This window comes from Balaenoptera acutorostrata, chromosome 9 (genome assembly GCF_949987535.1).
Source record: "Balaenoptera acutorostrata chromosome 9, mBalAcu1.1, whole genome shotgun sequence".
NCBI classification, from domain to species: Eukaryota; Metazoa; Chordata; class Mammalia; order Artiodactyla; family Balaenopteridae; genus Balaenoptera; species Balaenoptera acutorostrata.
The window spans coordinates 95642424-95670387 of NC_080072.1; the positions used below are offsets into that span (position 1 = coordinate 95642424).

The following is a 27964-nucleotide window of genomic DNA, read 5'->3' on the forward strand; positions in this document are numbered from 1 at the left end:
AGAAACGAAGACGATGCTAATAGATCATTCTTCATTCATTATAATATCTGAAAACTCTAAACCTTAGGAGGAAGCTTTGAATATAGGAGTATCAGTGGAAATTGTCAGATTTTGGAATATGAAAGACTCAAGCACTGATGACAACAATTTGACTCTGTCAAGGAATCCTAGAATAAATTCAGTGGAAGGAATATTAAATGAATGCATAATATCTGCAAAAAGAGCATCTACCAGTATTCCTTTCAAGTATATTTAAGTTAATGTTTCTATACAATACAAGCAAGGAACCTATTATTTCTAGAACAATCAGACCTCCAAAAGGATTACAGGCATAATGCTTCTCAAAAGACTAGTGCTGGGTGTATTCAGTCCAACTGGCCCAGTCTAGTGGGTCTGAGAACAAATGTACCAAACACTGAAAACTGACAGGCAGTAACTGCTTGTCAAAGACCAGATACACTCCTGCAAACAGAAGATGTGCACCTTCAGGGAGAAAATCTTGAAACAGCAGCCTTCAGAATTTTGTTGAAAACAACCTAGACCAGAAGACCCAGAGGTTCTGAAGCAGAAGAGTAAGGTCTGTTTCGAAGTCTAAGATTCTTGATTCTCACCACGTGCTTTGTAACCTGGGCAAGACGGCTAACCTCTATTATTATCATCTCTTTCTTTGAAATAAAGACATTCATACTTAAAGGTATATGTAGCGAAACATTCTGAAAACGCAAAATGCCGTTAAGTATATTCCATCTAATTGCCGTCACTTTCGTGGACACACCATAAACAATGGTGGGTCAGTGGGAAGATGGCCTATTTGAAGTTTATGCAGCTGATGACTTACTCCAACAAGCAAACAGTGTTTCAAAGACTTCTCCAGAAAACTTTCAGTACATCTGCCAAATTCCAAAACAGTCATCCCAGCCAAACCTTCCACACTTACTATTTCTGCAGATCTAATAGGGATCAGAGGCGCAATTAGAGATAAACATGTACACATCACCAAACACAGACCACAGCAGAAGCAACATGGCCAGACATGAAACCTGACTGTCTAAAATCGTGTTCCTCTTATCAATAACATATATGTAAGCATTAGGGATATGTTTTAGTTTAATGAATTAAAAAAATGTTCCCTATTACAGCTGTGTTTAAATAAAGTAATGAGGCAGCAGATCAATACATACACCCATAAATACATATATGTTCACACACACTAAGCAAAAACATCCTTCATATTTATCTTTCCAGTTTAATCTTCATATCATTACACTGAAAAGCTGCAGTCTGCCGCCTCAAATAGGCTTTGATTCATCATCTTTCCGAAGGTGTAAATCAGAGATCTTGCCTCACGCTATAGTGTAGGTCCTTGAAAACTCAGTTTCAAAAATCCAAATTGGCTGGTGTTAGGCACTGGAGTATATGTTTGTCTAAAAGGTGACTAGTTCAGACCACCTTCACCACAGGAATATCTGCTGACTCTATCAAAACATACACATGGAAACCTGGCTACCGGGATTCTGCTGAAAGTCGCAATCTAGCCATCGTACGTGAAGATACTTAACCCGCTAGAGGTAGAGGTGTACCCAGCAGCCAATCCACAGTCCTTGCTTATTATCAGCCTTCTCTCCCTAGAAGCTCTTCATTCTTTTACATTCTTTTACACATTCTTTGACACCTAATGGTTGCAATTTGTGGCAAAGTATGTGTTCATGGGGTATGATTTTTACAGCATAATCTTGAGTGGGAGCAATAAATGAGGCAATAAGTCAAGCCGAAGAAAAGGAGATCAACAATATTAAACGAGATGTAACTCAGAAGGAAAAATCATTAAGTGGATTTCATATCAGAGCTCTGCCACAGGGTGCAGATGCAGTAGCCTGTTTCCCCCTCTACTGCACAGAAGGTAAAAAAAAAAGTCCTGGTAGTTAGAAGCAACGACATTACATGTGGTGAGTGATTCATTTGAGGGCTCTAAATTCTCTTGATCTTTGCTTCTGAAGCTTGAGGGTTGAAACCCAAGAGCAGGTGAAATCTAGAAAGCCTGCTGATTGCCATTCCTTAGAGTGTTTGGTAAAATAGGCTATTTTTAAAATTCAGCAAGATGGGCGGTGAGTCTTCCTAAAACAGTAAAATTTACTGTTAACCTTTTCCTAGCTGCTGGAAGCCATCTGGCAGTAAGTGCCATCCCCTCGTTGCCCAGGACAAGCCCTGGTGCGTTGCTTACCCAGGACAGTGATGGTGGTGTAACTTTCCTGAGGGGGGTCAGTGTAGAGCTGGCAGAAGTATCTTCCTTCATCAGAAATTGAGACATTTGTCAACGACACTCTGAGTTCACTGCTTGAAAAATTCAGCAGCTGGAACCTGCTGTCCTTCAAAGCTGGAAAACAAAACACAGAGTTAGTGTTGTGAGAAAGACGACAGTCTATTTGCCTTCCCGAGGGGAGGCAAAAGGCAGGTGACTAGAAAGGCAGCTACAGAGCAGACACACGGATTAAGTCTTTCTGCACCTGGTGGGTACTTCTTTGTGCTTCTTGAGTTCCTAGTTAGGGCTTCTGCAATAACTGCTTGTAGACACATATATATCCCTGCCCCAAAAGGAAACTCACACACATGGGTGTGTGTGTCTGTGTATCCCTTGCTGTCAGTTTTGAGCACTTATTCATAAATTGTTTCAGATCTTCTATTGGAGACAGGCAGAATGAGAACAGGAGGAAAGGGCAGGCAATGAGCCCCCTTTGGCACTGAAATTTCAGTGAGTAGAACCTACAGGCTTTTAAATTGTCTCTAAAAATCTGAGGCCTTAAAAGAAATAGAGGTTCTAATATTATGAGAGAAAATTTTAAAAAAGCATTATTAGTAATTTCAAAAGCAAAATGAAAATCATTAAAAAAAAAACAACTTTATAGCAAAACAATCCAATTTAACTCTGATGCAACTTTGCATTTGATGTGGTTTGAGGTGACACTGCCAAAAGTCCATGGCCTGGGGCCTACAGGGGCCTTAGACCTGACCCCATTTTCTAACTGCATTCAGCTCCACGGGGATGAAACTGATTAGGTATAAAGTAGGAAGTCAGAGTCATCCCAAAAGTAATGTATGTGGGCTTTTTATTGATTTCTAATATTCACTTTTAAAATCCTTATATTAATTTGGCAAAGGCTAGATCAGTATATACTAATGACAAAAATGCATTCTAACAATGAGAAGCTGGCTTCTCTCCTTTTACCCTCCATAGTCCTCTTAATGTTCCTTAGGTTTATAACTCTTTCCACAGGTCATGAATGTTCTGAGGTGTTGGGGGGAATGGGGACAAGTGGGCAGGAGGCGACATACCTGACACCCGCTTTGGTTAGGCACCAATGCTCTCAAATCACTGTTTTTCGAGAGACCTGATTCTTGCTCTTGCCAAACCCTGACACCCATTTGAACCATTGCTATGATATACAATTAAGTTTCGATTACTGGCTTTTGTGATCTTACATTTGGAAGGATTTCAGCACATGGGCACCTCCATCTACCACAGGCTATGATGACAGGAGATTTGGTTTTGTCTTTATAGGCACAGATTGCCTAGGAAACGTCAGTCTTCAAACCAAACAGATTACCTTTGAGAATGCTATATTTTCCTTGCTTTACCCTATTTGAGTTGTTTGTGTCAGCTAAGTATTTGGGACTCAACAGCAATTCACCTTGAATTACTACAATCAATTCCTATTGCAAAGGAAGACTGTCTTACTTTTAAAAAAGGACCATTCAAGGTTTCTATTAAGTAGGAAGATTATGATTGCATGTCTCTTCTTCCCTCTGAAGAACTGATTAAACTTTAAGCATCTCACATTAAATTAAAAAGAAAAAAAAAGAAAAAAAAGGAGGCCTTGGCAACCTCTTTATCAAGACAACATGTAGGAAAAAAAGTTGCCATCTAATGCTATAGAGATGGAAACTTACGCCGGAAGTCCCTGAAATAAATGGTCTGTCTGTTGGGATTCAGTAGTTGGATAACAGAGTCGTCACTCTTATTGACCTGGCAGCTGATGGTTGCAACTTCTCCCTCGATCACTGTCACGTCTTTCGTAAACAAATTCTGTCCATCACCTTTAAAAAAAGGAGAAAAAAATTCCATCAATTAAAATTTGGTTAATAGGATCAATTAAAATGAGAAACAAGAAGTGAATTAGAAAATAGACATGATGGGAATTCCCTGACGGTCCAGTGGTTAGGACTCCGAGCTTTCACTGCCAAGGGAGCGGGTTCACGCCCTGGTCGGGGAACTAACATCCCACAAGCTGCACGGCCAAAAAAGAAAATAGACAGGAGTAGCCACATTTGGTAAGCTCACACACCTTTCTCCATAGTCCACAAAATGAGTCGATTAAGCTGAGCTAGATCTAGGGGCAAAATACAACTAAGCCTGGAATCAACGTGCTGTCAGAAGTTGTGATGTCCACGCTCCAGCCTCCAATGTTTTTACTAGCCAAGTAGTATGCTGGAGAGGTACGGAAAGGTAAGAGTATTGGCCGTCATGAGGAAGAGAAGCTCATCTGCGAGTTCGACATCCGCAGATTCAACCAACCACAGATAGAAAATACTAAAAAAAAAAAAAAAAAATTCCAGAATGTTCCCCAAAGCAAAACTTGAATTTGCATGACAGCAACTATTTACATAGTGCTTACATTGTTTTTACCACTATTTACATAACATTTACATTGTATTGGGTATTATAAGTAATCTAGAGATGACTTAAAGTATACATTTTATAGAAGGGCCTTGAGCATCCTGAGATTTTTGGTGTCCGTGGGGGTCCTGGAACCAATCCCCCATGGATACCAAGGAATGACTGTACTCAACCTCAGCTCACATGCCCTTGAGCTATTTGGTCACCTCACAGAAAACTCAAGGGGTCACTTAACAGAAGTAGGTGGGAGGGCTCAGTAAACAATCTCACCTTGTTAGTGGATATCAAGATTCCCAAAGTATAGGCAGTTCCGTTATTTATTGCGTAGGGGTGGGGACCTGACTGTGACCCTTTGGAAACTCAGTAAAATCCTGGGAAGCCTTACAGTTCACTTTGTTACTCTGTTCTCAGAAACTACATCTTCGTGACTCACCCAAAGCTCCAGGCAGTCCTGAGCCACGTCCCTTCTACAGACTACCCCCTTCCAGCCATTTAGAAAATCTCTTACAGAACATGTCAAAAAGTCTAGGCTTTCAGATCCACTGATATCTGGATTATCTCCAGATCTGCTCTAGTTTGTTACTTCTAAGATAAGTGACAGTAGCCAGGGCCCCTCATAAATGTCCTAAACGATCCACAGCACAGGTAGGAGGAGAGGAGACTTCAAAAGCAAAAGATGAAATAATTGTTGAATGTCCAATTCCGCACCGGGCATAGCAGGGGATCTAGCAGACATTGTCCTAGCCTCTAAGAAGCTGCAATGTTGGTGAAAACTGATCCCTAATTCCCACTTACAGAACAAAAAGTGTAATATAGGCAATAGATACAACGGTCCATCAGGGAGGGGACAAGAGAGATTGCTTTTTAGCTGTAAGATTTTAGGCAAACTATTTAAAGTCCCTGAGACAATGCCTCATCTGTAAAGTGGGGATAGTAATTAAAAGCTATCTCACAGAGCTGTTGGGAGGATTAAGAAAGATAATCAGGGACTTCCCTGGTGGCACAGTGGTTAAGAATCCACCTGCCAATGCAGGGGACACGAGTTCGAACCCTGATCCGGGAAGATCCCACATGCTGCGGAGTAACTAAGCCCATGCGCCACAACTACTGAGCCTGCGCTCTAGAGCCCGCGAGCCACAACTACTGAGCCTGTGCTCTAGAGCCCGTGCTCCGCAACGAAGAGTAGCCCCCGCTCACCACAACTAGAGAAAGCTCGCGCGCAGCAACGGAGACCCAATGCAGCCAAAAATAAATACGTAAATAAACAAATTTAAAGGAAAAAAAAAAAGAAAGATAATCAATGTAAAGCATTTAGCACTGTGGCTACCTTTCGTAAAACTGAATAAACGGTAGCTGTGATCTTCATCACCACCATCACTTCTCTAGATGTCAAATCCCAACTAAGCAACTGTACATGTTGCGAGTAGCATGGATACAAGAATGAAAGCTCACGGTCCCTGCTCTCAACGAGCTCTCTATGTAATTATATATCAACTCAGGGTGGCTTATTCACTCTCTAAAAAAAACCTGTCACATTAAGAAACAAAGGTCAAAGATAAGTACTAATCTAAAAAAAAAAATGAGACCGCATAAATAGAGATGCAATTTGAGTAAATGGAGGATTTCCACCTGCTCTCATATTTCTGCTGAAGGATCCTTTTTTGGCGGGACACAGCGGGGAAGTGTGAGAAGGGACGTCTAAGATGGCTTTAAGCCAAATCCACCTAGAAATAGACCAGCCTACGGGAGAGGATTAGAAAAGAGGCAACTAGAGGGATAAGGAAAACATTATTAGAGCTACAGATAAACAAAAATTCTTGATGCTTGAGGAGCAGAGCAAAATGAAACCCAACCTTGAGACCTCTGATCCAGGGAAGTAACCTGGGTGTGAGAACGAGGTCCACAGGGCTTGTAGCAAGTGAAAAGGTAAATCCAGCAGTGAAAGCTTAGTGGGCTGAAGAGTGTTAGAGAATAATAACAAAGAGGAAGAGTGATCAGAGGAGACGAAGTCATGCTTATTTTTTCCTCAGTGGGTCACCGTGACAAACACAGAATTCAGAACCCAGCTGGGGGGAGCAGTTTATTCCCAGATCTGAGACTAAAACAAGGGAAAGGGAATTCCTGCCAATTGAGCAAGCTTTTCAAGGTGGTTTTGCTGGCCCTGGCGGAGGTCTGTCCAGAAAGGGCAATGCCCAATTTCCTCAGGGTAACCCAATCTAGTAAGGAAACATTAAACTGCATGATTCAAAAGCTATTCTGTCTCAAAACATGGGACTTGCCTTGAGGAGATTAGACTATCAAACCAGTCTACCTGGATTGTGGAGGAGATTTCTTCTACCTAAAGGAAGTCTATTAGCAACACAAATAAGAATCTTCAGCTTACAAAAGGAACACATGGAAAGGCTACCCAGTGAAAGGCCTTAATCCCTTTGGCTTTATAGATCCTGACTACCATCTTGCAGATGCTGGGACTTAAAGCCAAGTGCAATTCAATTAAGCTCTAATAGAATAGTTTCTGTGGAAATAAGCATCCACTCTAATTTTAGTCTTTACTCAGAACCCTAGTATATTCTGTCTATATTCATATTAAGGCTATAAAACATTTGCAAAGGAGACAGGAGCAGAGGAGTTGACTGTGATTTTGTATTTAAAGCAAGGAAAGTAATAAAACAGAACCAGAGGGATTTTTTTGTTTGTACATTTCTTAAAAAGTCTAAACATTCTTATTTATTACTTACAATTAAATAGTATAAGACCAGATCCCTTTAATGTGTCATTGCTGAATAAATCATTCAGGTAAAACTTTTGCCATCTGCAAATGTTTGCCCTTGCTGTGCTCTGGCACATAACAGGCTCTGCAAATCCACGGTGGTATCATCATCATTATTGTATTATTTTTTGAAATTGCTAAGGCCAACCTAAAATCCAGTGTCTCAGAAAATGACAATTCCTAGCTATGTTAACATGGTTACGATACAAATGCTAAAAAATTATAAGTGCTGAAAGATATCAAAGTGCCTTGACTGATGGTGGTGGCCCAAGGATGTCACTCTGTAAAAATCACCAATAAATTATATGGGTCAGCTGGACAGTAGTTATATTACACAGAGCTCCATACTTGGAGCGTCGTAAGATGGCTGCAATGGAATAATAATGACCTATTTATTTGAGGCAAAGGAAGCGAATGACAGTGATGAAAATATGATATGTATGTCAGTACTCCTAACCGCCTGAAGCCTTTATGTAAAAATAATTTCTGCTCACGTTCTCAACTATTTCTTCCAAACAGAAGGGTTCACTGTGACTTGATAAATTTCCCCGTGAAACAGATATCATGACAATTAGGTTGTTACAAAACACAATCTGATGTGTAGTAGAACAAACAGGTAACTTTGGTGCCTTTCTTAAATAATCCATTTAAAAAACCCTTCCGATTTTCTAAAATTCAATCAGCAGATATACCGTCAGGGCAGAAATAGCACACGTTCTGGGCAAAAGAAATCAAGTAGGTACAATATACTGTAGCCATTAAATAAGGCTGTTATCAGCAAGGTAATTTATTTTAAGGGTGGAACAACGTCTGACACGTATAGACATCTTTGACTGCTCACTGGTATATGTGGGTGAGGTTTAAGAGACGGAATCAAACTGGCTTTTAATTTATACCAGCAACTGTATTCCCTATAACTTCCCTATCTGCCCCACAAATTCTAAAAATAAAACTCTGGCATTAGAGAGGCCCATTCACTCGCAAGCAGGTCTCCCAAAGTACTCTAGAAGTTGCCAGGACATTCATTACAAGGAAGAAAAAGCATATTACCTAAAGCAAAAAAAAAAAAAAAGATAAAATTTATTTTGATGATCAGTAAAGACCATTTCAGCTGAGTTGGTTAGGGCTGGAGTGGGGCTGGGAAGGCAGTGGACTCAGAAATCCCCCATTAATTCAATCATCAATTGACTTAACTCATGGATTCTTTCCTGAAATCTCATCTTGTTATAAACACTATGTAAATGCATTACACAGAACACTAAGCCTGGGTTGGAATCTATTTGACCAACAAGAGAACTGCCTGAAGCGGGTAATGGGGCAAATCTTCGAGCAAGAAGCTGAAATGAGAAATAGCTCAGGCACCGGGACTTGGGGAAGGGAACGTATGTTGCTCTGACGCCAGGCGTTGTGTTAGTGGCTTCGCACACTTTTCCTTCTCAAACTCCTGGAGTTTTCAATGTCCCCACTTTAAAGATTAAGAACCTGAGACGCGGAGAAATTGAAATAAGCTGCCTAATGGAATTCAGCTAAGTGGCCGATCTGGTGTTTGAACCCAGTTACATCAGCTTCTCCAGCCCATACAGTTTGTACTTTTTAACCGGCCAACCTCAAGATTTGTTGCCAAGGTTCTACTGGCTCTGCCTTGGAAAATTTACTTGTTTTTAAAGAGGGTGATTTCCCTATGAGCAACTTCTGATTTTTTTTTATTTCCATAATTTATCCAGAACACAATTACACACTTCAAGATGAGAGAGAGACTGTCCTGAATGTAAAACACCTTGTTTACTACTGCTTCCTTCTTTTAGCACTCAGCACACTGCCCCTGGAGAATGCCTTTATTACCAGTGCACGGCCAGCGTTTGCCAGCACTGAGAGCTCTGGCCCCCACTGCCTGTCTGTTAATAAATAAAGCACTTCATTTACACCGGGGAAGTCTCTCCAGTCAAGTCTATAATAAAAGGGCAAGTCACAGTTGGAACAGAATTCGGTTTATACTATGGCAACTATGTAAACTCTTCCTGACTCCGGAGGAGCACCAATGACTCTTTACTGGGAAGACAGCTTGCCCAGAGAAAGAGCAAATAAGGTCCCCTGTTCTACTCCTTCAGTTGCAAAATCGTATTAGGGGAACCTTTTTTTATATCCTCTGCTGTGTGGAAGACTGAACCTAACATTAAATCAGCATAGTCAGGTTGTCTAAAATAGGCAAAAGTCCAACCAACAATACAGGCTGTCCAAAAAAACCCAACCAAACCAACAAAAAAAATCATCCTGCCAATGATTAACGTAGCCATTAAAAAAGCCACTAGAGTTATCAAAATTGTACACTAATTAAGGCTTTGGGGTTATTAATTCTTCTCCTCCAAATGGTATCTAAGTTGAGACTTTCTAAAGAGGCAAAAAACTTGCATGTTTTTGAAACACTTATTTCTTAGTGGTATGTGAGCCCTGTGTCTTAAAGCTTCAAATGGCTTTTCCCCCATTCTCATTTCTGTTGGATCCCATTTTTACAACCATATCAGTTATGTGCCCAACTTGAAAGAGAAACCCCTTACCTCAACCGAAATACAACCATCACCAACAGAGGCACTGCAATTCCTGCTAACGTTTCTGAGAGCTAGCCTTAGAATTGAGTACATTTCAGGAAAAGAAAAAAAAAAATTAAGATTCTGTTGAAACCCAGAGGGAGAAATCTTTCTAACTGCACATGTTCTTCCAAGTCAACGTAAACAGTGTTCACTATAAATCATTAACAAAGCCATTAAGATTTGATTTCTATCTAAGCAATTATTGTCAGCATATTTCGTACACTTCCTTTAAAAGACTCAATCTTATCTTTCAATTCATTAAACTGTTCCTTGCATTTACAGAGTTTTATATCAAATCAGAAACCTATTTGAATTAATAAGAATTACAGTAAAAGTAATTTGAAAATAAATGATTTGAAGTTCAAGCCACAAAAGCTTTTGATGAAAGAATTTAGTCCCCTTTAAATATTACAGTAACATTTTCAGTCATCCAATGTGCAAATAAAAGACAGTGAGAACCTGTGTCGAAAACGATGGGTCCAGGGCTTCCCTGGCGGTCCAGTGGTTAAGACTCCATGCTTCCACTGCAGGGGACGCAGATTCCATCCCTGGTCGGGGAATTGAGGTCCCACGTGCCGCGAGGCGCGGCCAAAAAAAAAAAACCGAAACAGAAAACGATGGGTCTATCAACCGTGGATTAAGGTCAAGGGTGAGCCCTCTTCAACATAAATACAATTCTTTATTTCAAAGAGAGACAATACTTCAACCTTTGTGAATACTAGAATATTTATTTGAAGTCAAAAGCATTCAATCTGCCTGCTGTTTACAAAGCTACTCTTAACCTTTTTGATCCCCATCCACGTTTTGCTATCCCAAACAGTAAAGTCGAATTTGTTGACTGTCTGCTCCAAGAACTGTCTACTCAATGGTCAAAATAAGTATGAATGCAAATCATACAGTTCATAAGCTGAGAGTTAAAATAAGCTAAACCAACTCCATAAATAACCGAGTGGGCAAGAGTGTGTGGCATGGACCAAAACACTTCCTTTGGGTCACCTTCTTTTTCATAGAACCCTTGCGGAAACAAAGGTCAACAGAACTAAAAGGAACCTCCAGATCAACTCTCTCATTTTATAGATAAAGACAGTGAGGTCCAGGGAGGAGATATGTAAGTAAGATCACATGGCATTTATGAGGTCCCATCTCCTAATGGCTCATCAAGGTATTTCTATTCTTGGTTATTTCTAAATAACATTTATTGATTTGCTTCTAATTACAAAAGCAATATATGCTCAAGGTTTGTTTATTTATTTATCTATTAAAAGCTTTGTTTCAAGTGTAGTATTCGTAACACTTTATCCTATGGCATGGAGATGGTCAGGATCTCCTAAGAATCTCCTGTAATATAATTACTGCTGTATCACTTGAACTTATGGAAGGAAAAAAAAAATATTGAATTTAATCTAATCTTTTATAATCAGTAAAAGGTGAGGCAAATTTTTGAACGGCAAGTTAAAGAGTAATCTTCCCTCAGTGCTGGTTTTTTCTTCAATTAAAATTGTTGATTTCCCCTGAATACAAAACAAAAAAATATCATCTGACACAACATTAAGCAATTCATGAATATTCTGTATACACATTCTTGTTTAGTTGACTAATGGCAAATTAACGTTCTCTATTTTAGCTTAAACACATACTATAGGTATGTTTGATTAGCATTGAATTCCAAAAGCTGATTACTATGCATGCTTTGATTATGTAATTACATAATAGAGTATAATGGCTCCTTTGGAGTCATTATGATCTATATTGCAAATATGTTTCAGTTTTGCTATAGTTTAAATACGTTGAGATGAGAGCTCATAACAAGGCTCCACTTTTTAGTCTTATCAGCTAAATGGGCATTTCCCCATTCATCCCAACATCTCCTTGACACCAATTAAGGCCTATTGTGTCAAGCTGCATACACTTTTCCAGAAGTTCCTTTTGTTTTCTCGGCATTCAAAAAAGGACACTGATTTTAAAAGTTGTATGATGCAAAAGGCCTGGTTTCAAAAAAAAAAAGGCTGAAATTCCATCCGTCATCCACCCTTTGAAAGGTCTGCAAGGAATCACATCTAGTTCATTAATCACTGTTCAGACAACCATAAGGGGGTTAAAGATGGAATTTCACCTTTAACTCGAAAAGGCACATGAAGGAGGGAGAGCCGAGAATACTGATGGTCACAGTGGTGACTTGCCACAATGTGTTCAGCCACAGCAACTTACACAAAGGTCCAGTTCTGCAAATCTCATGTCTTGCAATATCCCTTTTAGAAGGGGTAGCTCTGAAAGAGCACGGCCAGATTTTGCCTTCAGAGTTCCCACACCCAGGTTTTGATGGATCTAAGGCTAACAAAATCGACCTAGTGAATAGATTTTGATAATTCCACCATCACCTTACAAATTGGAAAGTTCAGGATTTAAAACAGGACAAAAGTTATTGCAAAGAACGATGTCAAGATTCTCTTGTCCCTGTGAAATCCTTTAATCTTGTGCTATTTCATTTGTAAGGAGATCTGTTTCTGCTTTTCTCTTCCAAGAGAATGAGCTCTTATACCATGCCAAACCAAAGGTGACCCGAGTCTTAACTTTAAAGACCAATAAGCATCAAGCTGTTTTTACCTTTGGGTCTATTGGTTTTCAGCATTAAGGCTGAAGAACCGCAGTCAAGCAGTTCAACTGTATTGACTGTTGGTCAATACAGTCCAACTGGTATTTACATATAGGATGAGAACCTCTTTTGTGAAAGGAAACATTGATTAGATGTGTGAAAACTCTTTTCCAGGAATACTGTGACAAAAGAAAGTAGTTACAGCAGCTGCGCCTATGCTATTTCAGTTTTAACCATCACATTAGAAGCCTTCCTCTTAAAAGACTGAGCTCAATAGGACTTTTTAATCAGAGCCCACAGCACTAAGGGGGCCCAGCAATTATGATGCCTATGATCTGAGCTGCCTGATCCCATAAAGCGCAGAGGTTCAAGGCCCTCTATAGAATGTTTGTGGGGAGTGATACCCATCCGCTAAACATGAAGATTAGCTCCTCCATTAAAATGCACTTATCCAAGAAGCGAAGGCAATCAAAGAAAGAGGGATATAAGAATAAACCATAAAAGATAATAATAATCACTGAATCCTTTTGCTCTTCACACTGAAACGTGAAAATCCCAGACTTTCTTCTCCTCTCACTCCTTTTCATAGCTGGACAGCTTTCACGGCCTTTTCGTTCATCAAAAAGATAGCATCGGGCTTCCCTGGTGGCGCAGTGGTTGAGAGTCTGCCTGCCAATGCAGGCGACACGGGTTCGAGCCCTGGTCTGGGAAGATGCCACGTGCCGCGGAGCAACTGGGCCCGTGAGCCACAATTACTGAGCCTGCGCGTCTGGAGCCTGTGCTCCACAACAAGAGAGGCCGCGACAGTGAGAGGCCCGCGCACCGCGATGAAGAGTGGCCCCCGCTCGCCGCAACTAGAGAAAGCCCTCGCACAGAAACGAAGACCCAACACAGCCAAAAATAAATAAATAATGAAGCTTTCATTAAAAAAAAAAAAAAAGATAGCATCTTTTTTGGAGAGAAGATAGCCTCACCCTGAAGAAAAACTTCCTCCAGTGGACAGGTTTTCTGAGAATTAAGAGAGAAAAAAACAGAGCCCCCGAAGTAGGAAAGTCACTGTTTTATTTGCTTGTGAGATGGCACTGAAATCACCTTGAGGAACAGTCATTTTAAGCCTGCTAAATCTGCTTAGAGGCTCTTGGGAGAAAAGAGGTTCTTAAAAAAAAATTAATTAAAAACTAACCACAGCCATCCAACTTGGACCTTGGAGGAGAACAATCTGAATACAGAGGCTTCTTACAAAACTAATTGTGTTGGCAAAGCAAGGAGTTTCTTCTCAATGGATTTGATTCTGTGATGCTCGTTTATGGCAAAAGAAGAATAAAAGAACAGTTTTATATTGCTCCGCTGCAGTAGCGATTCAAAGCGGGGGAGTGTTCCAGCATTTCAAAATACATTGTCTCTTTCAGACAGAGCCTGCTGAAGGCCAACTGTTGATCTTCTGCACCAACCACTTTGCTAATGAACTGATAATATGATATTCCATTCCCTGGGATATATTAAATGGCTACTTTGCAGACTGAAAACTGGTTGTACAATTCTGCTGTCCATGAGCATGGACTATTGGGAAAGAAAATCACATTCTAAAATGGATGCACTGTGCAGGTAGAAGCCAGTAACTGATGAAGCACAGACCCTCACACCATCCAGTGAGATGGTTACTGGTCCCAAAGTTACCTGAAGCTTGGGATAATGGGAATGGACGACTTTAATTCATATAGAGAACTATCCACATTTCTCAAACCATGAGCTATTCATAATGAAAACAAAAGGTTTAAATGATTAAAACTCAAAATACGCATTAAAATATTTGAAAACCACAAAGGACGACACACATATTAGGTTCTACTATTCCTATAAAGATTTAAGGGAACTTGGACTTCTTCCTTACCCGGGAAGAGATCGTGGTAGCCAAGCCATTTACTATACACACTGCAGCGGCCTCTGGAGAGCCCTCACTCTGTAAGAAAATATAATGTTGCCTTTTTTTCTAACCAAATGAAAAGAAATCCACAATTTCTGTCTCAAAGCTATGGAGACAGTAGGCTCTACTGTGGTCTCTTCTTAACTGACACTTCTCAATTCCCCTACATTCTAAGCATATTTAGAGATGCAGATTGTTTACAATAACTGCCCCTCTACAAAGTGCTTTAAATTGAATTTCCTTACAACCCTTAAGCTCAAGTCTCAATGGAGATGGCATATGCAGTTCCCTTATTTTTTATACCCTGCTTTTAAGCACCCCATTTAATATCATCTTTCCCTTTGATGAGAGATACCATTATTAAACCCGGGTCACTTGCTTCAACTTACTAAAAGCTGATTTTTTTTTTTCTTTACGTTTGCCTCCAGGGTGTTAAAAGACTAACAATTAGTGTTAAGATATTTAAAATCACAAAGCTATCACATGTAACAATGATTACTACACACAGAAAAGAAAAGGGAAGTGTCTGCTTTTCTCCACGTCTGGAGGCAAAAGAAACACATTTCTTTTCTAAAGCGTTCATTATTAATTTTTTTAATATCAAGAAAACTCCCATTATTTCTGGAGGGAGCATTATTTTAATTATCTGTATGACAACAATAGCTAAATACTTTTAAAATGTTTTCTGTGTGCCAGGCGCTATGCGTTGTTTTTTGTGTTATTTTATTTAATCCTCACAACAATCCTACGTGGTTCAATATCTTATCATCATCCCCATTATACAGATGAGGAAACTGAGATTTAGAGAGGTTAAATAAGTGGCTGGAACCAATATCCAAACGTCCGTCTATTTCACTCTGGCACTAGTCATAATTACAGTATGTTAATGAGGCTTTATTTTATGACGCTAAAAGAACGGTGGGGAACTAATGGAAGAATCTACTGTATCTGATTTATATGAGTTAGGACTAAAACTAAAATAATACAGCTTAGAAGGAATTTGAAGCCTATCCATCAGCAATCAGCATGTTCCAATATGTGACAGCGACATAATTAGCTCTATAACCAGAGTCCAAATACTGGTCCTTTAGTATTTAGAGAGAGGATCTCTGTTCTGCCGAATGATTCCGACTCCAAATGCAGTTCAACTCCAACTTCAGGCATTTAGAGTGTCTGCTTCAAGGGCATTCATTAGTACTGACAATCTATGTGACTGAAATTTGGCTGTAATAGCAGTCTCTCTCTACATCTCCTCGTTCATTTTTCCTGCCAACAAGAGCCATTGAACACCTTCCAAATTTAAAGCTTAGAGCTGACAGGACAAGCAAGTAAGGATATCAGTTGGAACACATCAGATATGGACTCAGAGTGAACGTCAACCTCAACTGACATGACTACAGAAACAGAAACCGGGGAAATGGGAGGGGATAGATGTTTCATATTCTTATTCTAGAGAGTATTCTGAGCGTGTGTAATATGGTTTGTTCAAGAAACAGCTGTAAATCCATGATAAGCATCATGCTGAATAATGTGGCAACATTCAACTTATTCACATCTCCTACCAGGAATCCAAGTAGCCTTGGACTATTTTATGAAATGACAGTTTCCTAGCTGGAAAATTGGGTTCTGTGACTAAGGCCCTTATGGTGAGTTATTCCCTCTATTATCATTATCCGTCAGTCACAAAGCAAGTGGTGGTTTTTTAACCTCTGGGCTCTTGAATTGCTGGCCCCAGCTGAGTCTGAGAAGAAACATATGAGTTAGAAAGCTCTTCTTAAGCCAGGGTTTGATGAAGGGATTGCATGTGGAGAGTGGCCAAAGGAGATTCCAGATTCTACTTTCCTGACTGCCGAGTCCCCAGCGGAAAGCCTGTGTCAGTCAGAGGGGCATTGCAACTATCCAAAGTGGTACCATTATGAAAATAACTTGATTAGTTACCATCTGAATGTGGGCTGCTGATTAATCATCGTTGAAATTAGAGATATGTGATAAGGACATCACTTGTACCTTATTTTCACTTAAGAGGTCATCTAAGGAAAATGAGACCATAAAACTCGGAAAACAGGAATTTGTGCTGCAGTTCTGAGCTTACTGGGGGTGAAACCGGGAAAAACTCCGAATCTGTTTTCACATTTTAAAAAGGGTAAATGGCATCTCTCCTCCGAGGTTATCATGAGAATCGAGTGAGGAAATGTGTGTAACAGTATTTTTCAAGCTCCAAAAATGCTAAATAAAGGATATAATCTTCTCCTTCTCCAGCTTCTTCATTAGCATCATGGCTATCTCCATGCAGCCTCTGTCTATAGTGCTAGGACCTTCTTATGAGTTTCCATGATCTGCTGGAATTTTTTGTTTTCAATTTCAGAGCTTTAGCTATCATTCTTTTCATTCTAAGGCTAACTAAAAAAGCACAGAGTAAATTAAAACATCTTCATCACTAACGTTAAATCGCAAACTAAAACCATCCTCAGTATGAAAAGTATAAGATGAATAGCAGATGGTGGCAAAGGAGTGGACATTTAAAATTAGGTTCAATCTATAGCACTACACACATGACTTATTTTCTGTTTTCCCTCCTTTAATTATACGGCCATAATTAGTTCAGTGAACAATTTCCGTGTTCTAAGGTTGTGTTAGGTTAGTCATGTAACACACAACACCCCTGCTGGAAAACCCCAACCGTCGACACCTCAGATATCAAGTTACTGAATATGCTGTTCCACAAAAGTGAGCTTTCCATATCATTGAATCTCTCTCTGAAGGCCAAAATTAAAACGAAATGAAATGAAACAAAAACAATTTCCACAAAGCTTGCTGACTTGCCACTTTCTTTGTCCTATGCTCCTATTTAAGGAGAATGACATGAGTTAATGACATACGTAGGACCACGTGGCCCTTCTCTAAACAATCTCAGCTGTCAGGCTTGTATGTGTCCTTCCTGCTTCCCTCCAATGCTGGCTGTCACTTCTTGAAGATAATTCCTTCCTTTATTACTAAGTGCAAGAGCTTTGAGAAAGCTACTGGTGCTGAGACCTTTCCTGCTTACTAACCCAGGATGTTTGAGGTCTCTAGAAACCTAACCTTCACTAAGTGGTGTGTCACTGTGGCATGAGGGGGGTGTAATTTCCCCCTTCACTTGACACTGGAGGAAAGAAAAGTGCACAGACAAAATTTAATTAACAATAAGATTTGGCTTACTTTGACAATAATACTTTGACACTAATAGATCTTCTTAGGTAAAAATACGCCTTTGAACGTAGGAAGCAAACCAATAAAAAAATTGGTGACTGACTCTAGTTTGTTTTTTAATGTTATTATTATTAGTTCAAACCCATCTATTACTAAGCTATGTATAAAGGCAGGTAAACTGACCATGGAGGATGCTGCAGGATCCAGCTGGAAGTCATTCGCTTTCCCTATGAAGCTCTGATACCGCCCCACGTTCCTAGACTTCTGGCTCATGGTGTGTTGTAATTGTCAGTCTCGGCACTTATTACATTGATAGTTCTATGGTCATTTATTTACAGGGTGGTTTCCTTTTTTAAAAAATTTTGATCTAGGTTCAACTGCTAGCGCTGCCAGTTACTAGCTAAACCTTGCAAAAGTTACTTAAGCTCTTGAAGCCTCAGGTTTTACACATGTAAAATGGGTCTAAAAATTATAATTATTGTATCTCCTTGAGAACAGCCATACTATCTTCTTCATCTTTGTATTCCCAAAGCATAATAGAGGGTCAGTTTATAGAGCAAGTGTTCAATCAATGCTTGTTAGGGGAGTTACTAAGACCTTCACACTGAGGCACTCTCATTTTTGGAGACAAGTCTCTTAACGTCAAAACATTAAGTTGTACCCATATCCCTCATTAAATATAATTGTGAACTTCAAATGAATTTAATTAAGAATTTCCTTAATTTTGCTTTCGAAATGATTAATTCCAATTGTCTGTTGTGTTCTGAAGCTAACCAATGGGCATATATACGATGGAATACTACTCAGCCATTAAAAGGAACGAAATGGGGTCATTTGGTAGAGACATGGATAAACCTAGAGACTGTCACACAGAGTGAAATGAGTCAGGAAGAGAAAAACAAATATCATATATTAACACATGTATGGGGACCCGAGAAAAATGGCACAGATGAACCAGTTTGCAGGGCAGAAATAGAGACACAGATGTAGAGAACAAACGTATGGACACCAAGGGGGGAAAGTGGTGGGGGTGGTGGTGTGATGAATTGGGAGATTGGGATTGACATGTATACACTAATATGTATAAAATAGGTAAGTAATAAGAACCTACTGTATAAAAAAATAAATAAAATAACATTCAAAAACAAAAGAAGTTCCCGATGTTGCGAGGGAGACAGACATGTGTACGTACAAGGACAGCACAGCGTGGTGAGACTTGTAAGCCACAAGGATGCGAATGCACTATGGGAACCTGGAGAAGCCAGGAATGACCCTGTCAGGATGGGGGTGCAAATTCCAGAGAGGATGAAGAAGAGACACTAGAAAGAAGGATCATGGTGTGTTTAGAACAAAGGGAAGAGTGTGATATGCTCTGAAGAGTGCCAGGAACGGGCGCTTTCTAAAAAGGTCATTAGGTCCAGATATTGAAGGACACTGTATGCCAGGCTAGGGAATTTGCACTTTATATTGTAATTAATAGGGAGCCATTAAGTGATTTTAATCCAGGGAGTGATATGATCACACCTGTGTTCTGAAAGATAACGTCTGTGCAGAGAGGGAGGGAAGACGGGAGGTGGGAAAAGGCTGGAGCCAAGAAGATCAGTTAAGAGACTTCAGCCACAGAGTACTCAAAGCTGATAAGAGCCAGGTAAGGGAATCCGGAGGGGGGACGGCAGAGCTCAGGGTGGGAGGAGGGAGAGTGAGGAGGAGTGGGGAGCCCTTCCAGGTGAGGCACATTAGTGGGCTTTCAGCTCCGTTAAGGGGGCCCTTGGGTATTCCTCAGTCACCTCTGCTCAACTCCAGTTAGTGTCTAGTGGCCTTCTAAGGAAGGACCAGCAAAGAGCTAACTTTCAAAAGGAGCTGGACGGCAGTTCACACACCCATTCTCATCCCCACTGCTGGTCACCATGGAGATGGGTTTTTGCAGCCTCACTTATACCAAAAATAGAATTAGGGTACCTGGGTGTCCCTCCACCCCTGCCACCCTCACCCCCAATAGAGCCTTGCTATTTCAGTGTGGTCGACCAGTAGTTTTGAAAATCCCTGCGAGATGATTAAAAATGAAGACTCTCAAAACACACCAGACTGACTGAGTCAGAATCTGCATTTTAGGGCTTCCCTGGTGGCGCAGTGGTTGAGAATCTGCCTGCCAATGCAGGGGACACGGGTTCGAGCCCTGGTCTGGGAAGATCTCACATGCCGCAGAGCAACTGGGCCCGTGAGCCACAATTACTGAGCCTGCGCGTCTGGAGCCTGTGCTCTGCAACAAGAGAGGCCGCGATAGTGAGAGGCCCGCGCACCACGATGAAGAGTGGCCCCCGTTTGCCACAACTAGGGAAAGCCCTCGCACAGAAACGAAGACCCAACACAGCCATAAATAAATAAATTAATTAAAAAAAAAAAGAATATGCATTTTAAGAAGAGACTCTAATCATTCATATGCGCATTACAGTTTGAGGAGCTCTGGCCTAGAGTACAGTAATCCTCTCATGATCATAAACATTGAGACTGATGGCTTAACCAAGGAAGATCACAGAAAGAAGTGTGTTGTTCCTAGACAACAGGTTTCAAGGAAACAGAAATTATGGCTGTGCACATAATTGAATCAGTGAGTCAATTATGAATTGACTCATAATCAATTCATAATTGATTATGAGTGAATCAGTGAGTCATGGGGTGAAGAAGAACGTGAATCTGCACCACCAAGTGAGGCCCGTCTCCAGGGAGTAACATGGCTTCTGCAACTTCTCCTTCTGTAAAAACCGACTTCAAGTTTGCACGATGACAATAAATTGACGTGAATCGTTCATGAAGTCAACAGGAACTAGAACCTTGGGTTCTTTTTCAAGTTTCACAGAACCACCACTACACAAATGAAAAATCCTCTCCCAAAGCAGCTAGCTGACTGCAACCAAAGCAAATAGATTATTCTGCATTCAGCTGCAAAAAAATCCCCGACTTCTTCCAGCTGGTGCTCCCACACTCAGTGGGTTTGTAAGTTCGCATGCTGCACTCTGGTTAATTTTTTCTTCTTTGGTTTCATTGTTACTGTATGTTTTGTGCTCGTGTGTGTTGAGCCAGTGAAGACAAAACAACAAATAGGGAAATAAAGCAAGCAGTCCAAAATGAAAACTGAAAGAGGCAGCCCAGGTTTGTTACGAAAGTGATGAGATTCAACTATACAATCTGAAGGGAGGGGAAAAAAAATCTATACTACCCCATTACAGCAGACTTTTTCACTCTGTGTCCAGCACATAAAATTTGCTGCAAAAGCACTATTTACAATAGCCAGGACATTGAAGCAACCTAAGTGTCCATCGACAGATGAATGGATAAAGATGTGGCACATATATACAATGGAATATTACTCAACCATAAAAAGAAACGAAATTGAGTTATTTGTAGTGAGGTGGATGGACCTAGAGTCTGTCATACAGAGTGAAGTAAGTCAGAAAGAGAAAAACAAATACCGTATGCTAACTCATATATATGGAATCTAAAAAAAAATGGTTCTGAAGAACCTAGGGGCAGGACAGGAATGAAGACACAGACGTAGAGAATGGACTTGAGGACATGGGGAAGGGGAAGGGTAAGCTGAGACGAAGTGAGAGAGTGGCATGGACATATATACACTACCAAATGTAAAATAGATAGCTAGTGGGAAGCAGCCGCATAGCACAGGGAGATCAGCTCAGTGCTTTGTGACCACCTAGAGGGGTGGGATAGGGAGGGTGGGAGGGAGACGCAAGAGGGAGGAGATAGGGGGATATATGTATATGTATAGCTGATTCACTTTGTTATAAAGCAGAAACTAACATGCCATTATAAAGCAATTATACTCCACTAAAGATGTTAAAATAAAATTATACTCCAATAAAGATGTTAAAATAAAATAAAATAAAATTCTGGGTACTCTGGGAACACCCAGAAACTGGAATTGTGAAAAAAAAAATTTGCTGCAAAACTGTAGGTAATGACATAAACAGAGGTTTAAGGGAAATAATAAGAGTCATAAGCTGTAGGCAGAAAGAAGCAGACACAGAAAGAGCCTCGTAGAATGCTCAGGGGAAGAAAAGGTAAACAAGAGTTTCACTTTTACACGGCCTCTTAATGAACATCCATGGATCAGCCTGGAGCGGATGCTAGAGTGAATATGCCTTGCCTTCCGGATGCAGGCTAACAGCATCCTTAGCAGCAGCTCACAGAAGGAAATGACACCTTGAAAGCAAAGAAGCAAAGGTTTCACCTAAGTGTAAGAACCTCAGCTTGGAGAGGTTCTCTCCTATCACGCTGAAACTTAAGTATATAAAGTTTAGAATTTCAACCATTGTGTAAGTTTCCTAATAAACTTTTCAAATTTTATTTTTTTGGTTGGGGGAAGAGAGGGTAGAGCAGCACAATGGTCATTGCCACGATCTAGTTTCTGTTCTTCCTGTTCCTTAATGTATGGCGATTGCAACTGGTTCGCACTTCATTCCCCTAACCAATGTGTTCTGATATGAAAGCTTTCAGGATTTTTACTCCTGGCGTACCCAGATGCCTTTCCTGCAGTGGGAGAATATCTCTGAAGGGTTTTCTGCTGGGTTACTAAAGTGCAGTTTCAGAGAGAATAATGTTCTGAATTTCAGTCTCTTAAAAAAGTCGTTGGGTTTACGGGCAGTCACGCTTGTCACATTTAGCGTGTGAATTACGGACTTCGTGGAAACACAGTTAAACTGCCACAGTTGTGCACAGCCATAATTTCTGCAGAGAAAAGAGCAACAATTGGGGAGCTTCATTACTACTAGTTTTCATTTTTAAGAAGCCAAAATCAACCCTCCTTACATTATAAGGTAGTTTTTCTTTTTAAAAAAGTTTTTTATTTCTTAAATAAAGAAAAAGAAAAAAGAAAACCTCTAATGGGCTACTTGCTGTTCTATTCACTTTTTAGATTTGTCAATTTTTGAGTGACTGCCAGCACCAGGGACTCTTTGTAACACCCTGTACTTGGGATATAATAAAAACATGCAATGATTTAAAATACTGTGAGTGTAACCGCAGAAGGGACTATATATTCTGGGCCCTAAGGAAGGCCGTTTCTTTGCAGAATCAGACAGGCTCCGTTTATGTTATTAAATTGTAGCACTATTCACTGTCCGGGCTGGAAGCTTCCCGACATGTCAAAGGCACTAATATCGGTATGTCCAAAGCACACATTAGAACATTAACCTCTAGAATGCTGGTATCCTATAGCCTTGCAATTCAGAGTGTAGGAATTAGATATCCAGTCCTATGACATTGCTTACATGTCACAAGTGTCTATCTGTCAAAAAATGTTTCTTTTTCCTACTAATTCACCTGAGAGTCAAAAAAAGTATGAGGGGGCTTCCCTGGTGGCGCAGTGGTTGAGAATCTGCCTGCTAATGCAGGGGACACAGGTTCGAGCCTTGGTGTGGGAAGATCTCACATGCCGCGGAGCACCTAGGCCCGTGAGCCACAACTACTGAGCCTGCGCGTCTGGAGCCTGTGCTCCGCAACAAGAGAGGCCGCGATAGTGAGAGGCCCACGCACCGTGATGAAGAGTGGCCCCCGCTCGCCGCAACTAGAGAAAGTCCTCGCACAGAAACGAAGACCCAACACAGCCATAAATAAATAAATAAATAAATAAATAAATAAATTTTTTAAAAAAAGTATGAGGATTGTAGAGTTTGTAAGCAGAATACATTATTAATATAAATGGTAAGGCTAAATACTATTAATAATTTTTAAAAAACCCACCAATTAAATGCTGCTTCTTTGAACCCTAGCTCTGTGTCAGGCACTCTGTTGGGTGTTCTGCCACACCCGTGGTTCTCAACTTGTTTTAGCATGCATCAGAATCCTGGGCCCTACCCTGGGGTTTTTAATTTGGCAGGTCTGGGGTGGGGCCCAAGGATTTGCGTTCCTAGTAAATTCCCAGGCGATGTGATGCTGCTACCCTAGGGGCCACACTTTGAGAACTGGCACACAGCATCTTATTGAATCCTTCACTGTGTCCATTTTATAGATGAGGAAACTGAGGCTCAAAGAGGGGCTCTGCCACTTAATAGCTGTATACATTTGGCCAAGATACTTAACTTCCTCAGGTCTCTGTGAGGGTGACCATTCCCATTAGGACTTTTCCCATGGCCAAATCTTGTCCTTTCTATCTAAATGTCCCCCTGACTTTATCCGAATGTTAATCCGTGTCCCTTTTCTACTGCCCGTTACTAGGACCGTATCAGCTCAGATTTATGCTCTGCCAGCCGTGTTGTGATTAGGTGTCATCCCTGTCTTTCTATTACTCCGATATTGACAGATAAAATTCTGTGGTGATGCATCGCCTGCCCTTCCAAAGGTTACTGCCAGCAGATGCTAGGAATCAATACAGTTCTTATCTGTCACAAACCACAAGAAAAGCATGGTAAACAAGGCTCAATGAAAGGCCTGCGAACAGGTCAAAGGGAGAATCCCAGCTGCACGGTGTCACCAGTTTTTGTTTCCCTACCTAGTCCAGAACCTGGCTTTGGCTCTCAACTATCCGTTTAAGGTTTGGACCATATAATATAGTGGGGCTCAGAACTAGGCCCTGGGTCCAACACCATCTCTGGTGACCCTTGACATGGACACTGTGAGGTGAGGCCAAAAGGCTAAAAATCTACTTTTATTATAACACGCGACCAAGATCGGTAAGATATTTGAGCTCTTTGGAGGCAAAGGCTAAATAAATCTAAGGAGATATGGTAGGTTCACATATTTTTTTGTTTTCTCCATCCATCTTTCAATAGGAAGAGTCTTAGTTTGGGCAAAAATGAAGATAAAAAGCACTATATATATATACATATATATATATATATATATACACACACACACACACACACACACATACACATATATATTTTAAATGCTTGTTGCTCAACACATTAAGAAAACATCTAGTTATAGATATCCTAGAAACCTTTTTTTTTTTAAAGAGGAGGCAAGTTAATTTTCTAACTTGATTTTTCTTCTCCAAGGGAAAGTTGCTTTATCTACAGAAAAAAGCAGGCCTAGGGTCCCCACCTGCCTGTTAGAAGTCTGCCCCTTTAAGTCTGCGTACAGCCCAAGTGGAGCTAAAGGAAGGGTTCCTCAAAATCCTACAAGCAGAAATCATGCCATCCAAAGATCTCCTGGACTCTTCTGTATCACTGCCTCCCTCTCCCACCCCTGGATCCATGCCTCTCCCCTCCTCATTCCACCTTGGTTCTAGCCTCCCATTTGCTCAGTTCTGTCTTGAGCTCTGGTGCCTTTATCAACTGACGTGCTTCTCCATCATTTGCTCCATTTTCAAGATGGCAGCTCTTCTTCACCCTCTTGTTTGCATGTGCTTAGACTGACCTCTCTGGCTTGGTCTTAGGGCAGCCTCTAATGATCTAGGGACATAGAATGAGTCGGGGGCAGGCTGGGCTTAGCATTTTAAGAACTGTTCCCGTCCTTGGTTTGAAACCTAAGCATATTGTATCAAGAAGCTCCCAGTGTGGCCAGTGGGCTTCTACCTTTGTGCCTGATGGCCTGAGTGGCCTAGGTCAGACCTAAGTTTTCAGAATAACGATGGGCACAGTTGCTCACAATAGGTGAGATAGTCACATGAGAATGACCAACACCAATAAATGAGGGACCATGCTTATTTACCAGGTTGTAACTGATTTTAAGAAAAAGATTTCCAAATGCTTTTAATGAGACCAACCGTACCTTTTAGGAATTTGCAATGTAGAATTCACTCACTTGCTACACAGGCCAAATACTTTTCAACGCTTGAGATTTACAAGCCGTGAGAGAGGAGCCATGAGGCGGGCTAAGTGTCCTGAGGGTGACCTATTATGGACGCAATGTTTTTTTCCTACACAAAACCATCAAATACATTATTTAAAAGCATATTGAGAAATGGTGCACAAACATGAAGCTAATATAAACTTATTATTTATGTCACACAAGAAGAATGAGGCCAGCTTTCCTGAGAATCCTCTGGAAGGATTCTCATCTTACTGAAAGCATTGGTTATTCAACCACTGCGTTAGGAGTCCTGGGACCTCTACCCGACCGCTTTTAAGAATTAATACCCTTCTCAAAAATTTAACTTGTATTCTAACTATAAAAATTATACATACGCATGGAAGATAAAGTAAAATAAAGTATAAACAAAAAAATGCCACAACTCTGAGATAATTATTATTAATATTTTAGTATATTCCTTTCCATATATGGGACATGCGTGTGTGTGTGTGTGTGTGCTCGTGCATGTGTGTGTATAAAATTCTTAATTACTATATTATGGTACATCATATAAGTATACCAGAAAAGTAATTTAGACATCCTGCTCTTGTTATATATTTAGATTGTTTCTAAGTTTTATGATCCTAACAAATGCTGCAATGAAAATCCTTCTGCAAATATATTTGTTCTGATTTCCACGTATATCGAGAACATCTTTTTAACAACATAAATTTCATGCACTCCAGTATAGTTTTACTATTCAATTTTTTAAATATCACAGCAGCATCTATATACTCTGTTACATATTTTTTGTTGCTAAATATAACTCAAAGTAATAGTGATTCTGACCCAAAGGAATTTGAGGCCCCTTTGAACTCACAAAAACTCTTTGCATCTCTCAGGATCTGAGGCACGCAAAAACACTTATGACACTATTCTTACTTTTAAGGCATTCAGAAACTAAGAAGATGAAATCAACTTCAAAATTTAGGTCATGAGTACGTCATTCCTACAGAGAACACTGAACACACTTTAAACGAAAGACTAAACAATGGGTTTACTCATATTACAAAGAATGACCAGGGAATCCTTATAGTCTTTCACCACTGGGTTAAGTACCACTCCTATGTGCTCCCATAAGTACACCACTTGTCCTATTTCAGCACCTGTTTAAACCTTCACATGCCCCACTAAGCTGTGATACTAACAGAAGCAAGTGATGACCAAATATTTCCTCTGACCAAGGTGCTGTACCAAGCTCTGCAAAGGAAGAGCATGTACGTATCTTTTACACCACCACCATATCCTCAGGATTCCATAGTGTCTGGTAGCAAATATTTGCTTAATGAATGAACGAATAAATGAGTGAATAAAAGACAATTCAACTGACCATTTCTTTACCTTAAGCTTTCTATGCCCTTGAGGTTTCATTTTCTTAACATTTTATTTGGAAATGCTTTAAGACTTACAGAAAAGTTGCAAAAATAGTACAGAGAGTTCTCATAAACTCCTTTCCCCTAATGTGAACATGGCACAATTATCAAAACTATAAAATTGACACTGTAAATACCACCACATTACCTGGACAGTCTGAAGAGTACTGGTCAGCTATTTTGTATGTCCCTCCATTTAGGTTTGATTAACGTTTTCCCATAAATGGATTGAGGTCATGGATTTGGGGGAAGAATACCACAGAGGTCATGTACCCTTCTCACATCACATGAGAATAGACACGATATCAGTTTCTACTGGTGATGTTAACCTTGGCCACTTGGCTATGGTGACATATGGAAGGTTTCACCACTGGAAAATAATTATTCTACCCTTTCCATTTGTTAGAATTGGAGTCACTAAAGTCCAGCCCACGCTCCTGGGGAGAGGAATTCAGCTCCACCTCCTAGAGGGAGAAATCTAAAGAATTTGTGGATATATGTACATGTTCAAACCACTAGAGCAATTAATAAATATTTTGGGGGAGATACTTTGAGGCTATGCAACTATCCTGTTTTCTCCAACTTTCGTTCATTAATTTTAGCATTCATGGATGGATCTTGCCTGTAGCAATCACTACTATGGTGTTCAAGTGGTAAAATTTTATTTCTCCCACTCCTTTAACTGAAGTTCTTGTGTGTAGAAGAGCTTTCCCTTTTTTCCTGTCTATCTATTTATTTTTTTATTCAGTCATTTTTTTATATTAGTATGGACTCAAATGGATGTTTATTTTATCCTTTGGCTTTAATCTGATAATTAGCGTGATTAATATTATTGTGCAAACTGTTCCACCTTGGGCATTGGGAGCTCTTTCTATTACATTCAGCACAACAAAATTAGGGAGAACTTTAAAAGTTACCAGAAACCAGTAGAGATAGGCAAACAATGAAAAAGATAGAACAGAAAAAGAGTCAAATGAGCAACATTTTTGAAACAGATCTTAGAAAAAGATAAGGAGAGGAAAAGTACATCATTTCAAAATAAGAAC

General features: G+C 40.2%; 1 protein-coding gene across 6 annotated transcripts in view; it reads right to left on the reverse strand.

The window, feature by feature from the left end:
* CADM1 (cell adhesion molecule 1) overlaps nt 1-27964 on the reverse strand; it is a 334650-nt gene that overhangs the window by 68212 nt on the left and 238474 nt on the right. For all 6 annotated transcript variants that reach the window (XM_007196548.2, XM_007196547.2, XM_007196545.2 and 3 more), the window contains exons 2-3: nt 3946-4092; nt 2222-2374 (exon numbers count right to left, since the gene is read on the reverse strand). In XM_007196548.2, the coding sequence (XP_007196610.2) occupies nt 2222-2374; nt 3946-4092 (300 nt within the window). The remainder of the gene's footprint in view (nt 1-2221; nt 2375-3945; nt 4093-27964) is intronic.